Source organism: Argentina silus (genome assembly GCF_951799395.1).
Source record: "Argentina silus genome assembly, chromosome: 22".
NCBI classification, from domain to species: domain Eukaryota; kingdom Metazoa; phylum Chordata; class Actinopteri; order Argentiniformes; family Argentinidae; genus Argentina; species Argentina silus.
The window spans coordinates 9683318-9688317 of NC_139676.1; the positions used below are offsets into that span (position 1 = coordinate 9683318).

The 5000-nt window shown below is 49.0% G+C and overlaps 1 protein-coding gene across 1 annotated transcript in view; it reads left to right on the forward strand.

Moving 5' to 3' along the window:
• Window positions 1-5000, forward strand: part of cacna1ab (calcium channel, voltage-dependent, P/Q type, alpha 1A subunit, b) — a gene marked incomplete at both ends in the record, with an annotated part of 87727 nt that overhangs the window by 44238 nt on the left and 38489 nt on the right. Inside the window, 5 exon segments of the mRNA XM_083694360.1 lie at window positions 441-572; window positions 838-910; window positions 1439-1559; window positions 1789-1856; window positions 2146-2252. Coding sequence (XP_083550486.1) covers window positions 441-572; window positions 838-910; window positions 1439-1559; window positions 1789-1856; window positions 2146-2252 — 501 coding nt within the window.

Below are 5000 nucleotides of genomic sequence, written 5' to 3' on the forward strand. Positions count from 1 at the left end.
TCCCTCCCTCCCTCCCTCCCTCCCTCCCTCGTTTTTTCTCTTCCTCTGACCTCCAGTCACCGTATTCCTTACTGTTTCTCAAAGAAATGTTGACATGATGGTGTTGTTGTTGTGTTGTCGTTTTTATGCCCGGTGAGTAACCTCTCTTTTCTTCTCTGCCCTTCTCTTCCCTTTCTCCATATGTCTCTCTCGATTCCATCTCTCTCTCTCTCTCTCTCTCTCTCTCCTTCTTCCTCTCTCTCCCTCCATTTCTATCTCTTCTCTCCCCTCCCTCCCTCTCCCTTCCCCTCTTCTCCCTCCCACTCCCTCTCTCTCTCTCTCTCTCTCTCTCCCTTCCCCCCTCCTCTCTCCCTCCCTCTCTCCCTCTCTCTCTCCTTCCCTCCCTCCCTTCCCCCCTCCTCCCTCCCCCCCCCCCTCTCTCCCCCCCCCCCCCCCCCCAGGTACTGGGCCCCCTTGCGGAACCTGGTAGTCTCTCTGCTCAACTCCATGAAGTCCATCATCAGTTTACTGTTTCTTCTTTTCCTTTTCATCGTCGTCTTCGCCCTTCTGGGGATGCAGCTCTTCGGTGGACAGTCAGTACCCACAATCCTCCGCTTCAGCTTACCCTCCGTAAATCTCCTAAAAACCTGTGTGGATCTGACCTTCCTTAACTCTCTCTCTCTATCTATCTCTCTCTCTCTCTCTCTCTCTCTTTCTCTCTATCCCTCTTCCTCTCCCTCTCTCCTTCTCTCTCTCTCTCTCTCTCTCTTTCTCTCTATCCCTCTTCCTCTCCCTCTCTCCTTCTCTCTCTCTCTCTCTCTCTCTCTCTCTCTCGCGCGCTTCTTCCACTCCTCGCAGGTTCAACTTTGAAGCGGGAACTCCACCGACAAACTTTGACACCTTCCCTGCAGCGATCATGACTGTGTTCCAGGTGAGACGCCTCTCCTCACAGGTAGTACAACAGAGCCCAGTCAGAGGAGACGTAGCCCTGAGCCCTGTCTCCTGTCATGTCTCTGCCTCTGCTCGGCTATTGTTTTGAGTTCTTGACATCGGTACGGCAGCCGTGCAGTACTTGTTGTAGTCTTTGTGAGACGGGAAGAGCCATTGTTTTGGGTGTCATTGGTTTTGACTGATCCGTTGTTCCGTGGCTGACTCATAGGCCACGTGTTTGTGTGTGTAGTTTGTGTGGTTTATGTAAAGAGAGTGTGAAGGGCATTCGTTGTTGTTGTTCTTATTGTTGCGTTTTGCCTATTGTCTTCCTTTGAGTAACTGAATGACTCATAGGTCAAGTGTGTGTCTGTGTGCGTGCGTGTGTGTGCGTGTGTTTTTGTTTGTGTGTGTGTGTGTGTGTGTGTATTTATTTTTATTTTTTTGTATGTGTGTGCACGTGTGTGTGCGCACGTGCCATGTACATAGGCAGTGTGTAACGTGTGTGTATCTCCCTGTGTCCTGCGCTCAGATCCTGACAGGTGAGGACTGGAACATGGTCATGTATGACGGTATCAAGTCTCAGGGAGGAGTCAACGACAAAGGCATGATCTTCTCCATCTTCTTCATTGTGCTCACGCTCTTCGGGAATTGTATCCTGACCTTGGCTTCATTTCCACACGCGCACACACACACACACACACACACACACACACGCAAACGCACACACACACACACACACTCACTTGCACACGCAAACGTGCACACACACACACACACACACAGACAAATCATAAAGAACATACACACACACTGACTGGATCTTATTCATGCTTGTACAGTGCGTAGCCTTCATCCTTTTCCTCAATCCTCTGACCTCAGACACTTTGCTCAATGTATTCTTGGCTATCGCCGTGGATAACTTGGCTAATGCCCAGGAGTTGACCAAGGTAGGCTACAGCACCACGTACCTGAGCACGCCCTACCCCACCTGAGTGGCTGTGTTCTACTGCTAATGCTAGCTGTTACTGGGGGGGGGGGGGGGGGGGGAATTAACTGGTAAACTTCGCTCATACTGTAAAGTAGATTAGTGTAGACTGTCCTCTTCAATCTGATCTCTCTTCACTCTACACCCCCCCCCCCCCCCCCTCTCTCTCTCTCTCTCTCTCTCTCTCTCTCTCTCTCGCTCTCTCTTTCTCCCTCTCCTTCCCCTCTCTTCTCCGTCCTCTGTTTCTATAGGATGAGGAAGAGCAGGAGGAGGCAGCCAATCAGAAGACGGCAATGCAGAAGGCTAAGGAGGTGGCTGAGGTTAGCCCAATGTCTGCAGCCAACTTGTCCATCGCTGCGTGAGTACCTCTGGACTTAGGTGTTTGTGGTTGTCTCAGCTGTGTCTCGCACACACACACACACATACACACACACACCGACGCACAAGCACATGCGCGCACACAAACACACACCCACGCACACAAGCACATGCATCCACACACACACACACACAAGCACAAGCACATGCACGCACACACACACACACACACACACACACACACACACAAGCACATGCATACACACACACATTCTCTCACAACACCAACAGACTTACACCTTGTTATATGGTGTGATATGAAGTATAGTCTTCAACATATGCACTGATTGGAATGAAAACAACTACAAAATGATTACAAATGACAATTCACACACACACACACACACACACACACACACACACACACACCCCCACACACACACACACACACACACACACACACACACACTACCCTTCCTTGCCCATCCCTGTCCTCTAAGACATGACTAAAGCTATTGTGGAGAGTTTAGAAAAGACACAGAGTTAGCGGTTTTTGAAAGGGCTAGGGGGGGTTGGGGGTGGTGGCGTCTTCAGTAGGAATCTGCTACTGCTAGCAGAAACACACACAATAGGGCACGTCGAATGACGTTCAAAGGCCACATTTTCTAAAGAAAATGATTTCATTCTCCTGTCACTGCTGAACGCCAAGCCTTTGATGATGAGAGATACCATCCCGCAGTTATACGGTAACTTTATAATGCTCGTAGCTTAGCCACGTAGCCGCTCACATTGACTCTCTATTGCATTTCAGTAAATTACGCTTTAACTCGCTGTCAATTTGAGGAGATTTCATTAGGGCTTTTTGAAGAACACTTTCCCTTTCAGTATTCTCCTACAGTCCTTGTAGGCAAGTGTACTTAACCTCTTACAGTCCCTGAAAGTGTCCCTGTTTGATGGTTAAAAAATGTGTGGTGTATTTGTATACGACCATGACTGGACTTTAAGGGACTTGTGTGAAGGGATAAGGAGAAGTAGATGTGTGTGTTGGATTGTGTGTTGGATTGAGTGTCATTGGAGGGTGTGTGTGTGTGTGTGTGTGTGTGTGTGTGTGTGTGTGTGTGTGTGTGTGTGTGTGTGTGTGTGTGTGTGTGTGCGTGTGTGTGTGTGTTGATGAATATATTTCAAGCAGGAAGGTGTGTACACAGAACATACACAGACTGTACACACACACACACACACACATCTCTCTCTCTCTCTCTGTCTCTCTCTCTCTGATCTCTCTCGTATCATACAAACACACACACACACACACACACACACACTCAGATATATGTTTTTTTGATTCCGTTGAGGTTATATTTTGACGTCTGGTGTTAACACATCACTCCTCCCCCACTAACCCCAACCTTTTCAAACAACCCACACTAAACACACCCATCAGACACTCCCCAACCCTGCTGGCACTCACCACAGACACCGTTCACACCACAGACACCGTTAACACCACAGACACCGTTCACACCACAGACACCGTTCACACCACAGACACCGTTCTCACCACAGACACCGTTCACAACGTTGTGGCACCGTTGTCTTTATGTCGGTCGTGTCGTTCCCCCCCTCCTCCTTGTCTCCTCCCCAGAGTGACAGTTAAAACAGAGCGTATCGATGCCACAGAGAATGTTCTCAACTGGTATTTATTCATTTACTCATTTTGCTTTTCTTTTTTTTTTGGTGGTGAGGTTTGTGTTTGTTTCCTTCTTTTTTTTTCTTCTTCCTTTTCCTCCATCTGTTGTTTTGTGGTTGTTTGTGTCGGGTTTTTTCGGTGTTATACTGTTGTTTTATGTCTAACCACCCCCCCCTCCCCTCCCCCCCTTCCCTTTCCCTCCTCCTGTGTTTTCGTGCCGTTTACTTCTCTGGCTGTTATGTGTTGGTGGTGGCGCTGTTATGCTAAGCTAAGTTAGCATTAAGGCGTAAGGCGGGGTGCTAGCAGCGGGTTGGTTGGGGGGGGGGGGCTGTTATGCTAAGCTAAGTTAGCATTAAGGGGAAAGGCGGGGTGCTAAGGGGCAGGGTGCTAGCAGCGGGTTGGGGGGGGGGTTGGGGGGCTGGAAGGTGGACAACTCGAGGGGTAGCATATCGTGGCTGTAACACATTTCACCCCCTCCCAAAACTCTCTCAATACCCATGGCTATGTTGTCTCTACGCCACAATAAAGGGATGATGGATCCAAAATACACATCATTGAAACCAAACAGATGAGAAGATATATTATTTGTGCTGATGATATATTTTGTCGAAACATAATTCAAGTGTTGTGGATTATACATCATCGAAGGAATCGGAATGTCTTGGCACTTCATCATCATCGCCATCAACATCATCGTCGTTGTAGTCGTAGTCGTGGTCGTCACCATCATCTTCCTCTCCTGTCCCTCTTCATCACCTCACAGCGTTTGTCTACGGGGACCCCGGGGGACACTCCTCATTGGCTGTCAACCTGCTCTTGGGACTATGACATCACCGAGGGTGGACTATGATGAGAGCGTTGGTCGATGAAACTAACCACTGTCGTACGATCTCTCTCTCTCCCTCTTTGTCTCCCTCCTGTCCTTTCTCACTACTCTCTCTACCTCTCTCTCTCACTCCCTCTCTCTCTCTCTCTCTCTCTCTCTCTCTCTCTATCTCTCTCTACCTCTATCTCTCACTCCCTCTCTCTCTCTCTCTCTCTCTATCTCTCTATCTCTCATCCCCTGCCTCCCTCTCCTCCCCTCCCAACCTCTCCTCTTTC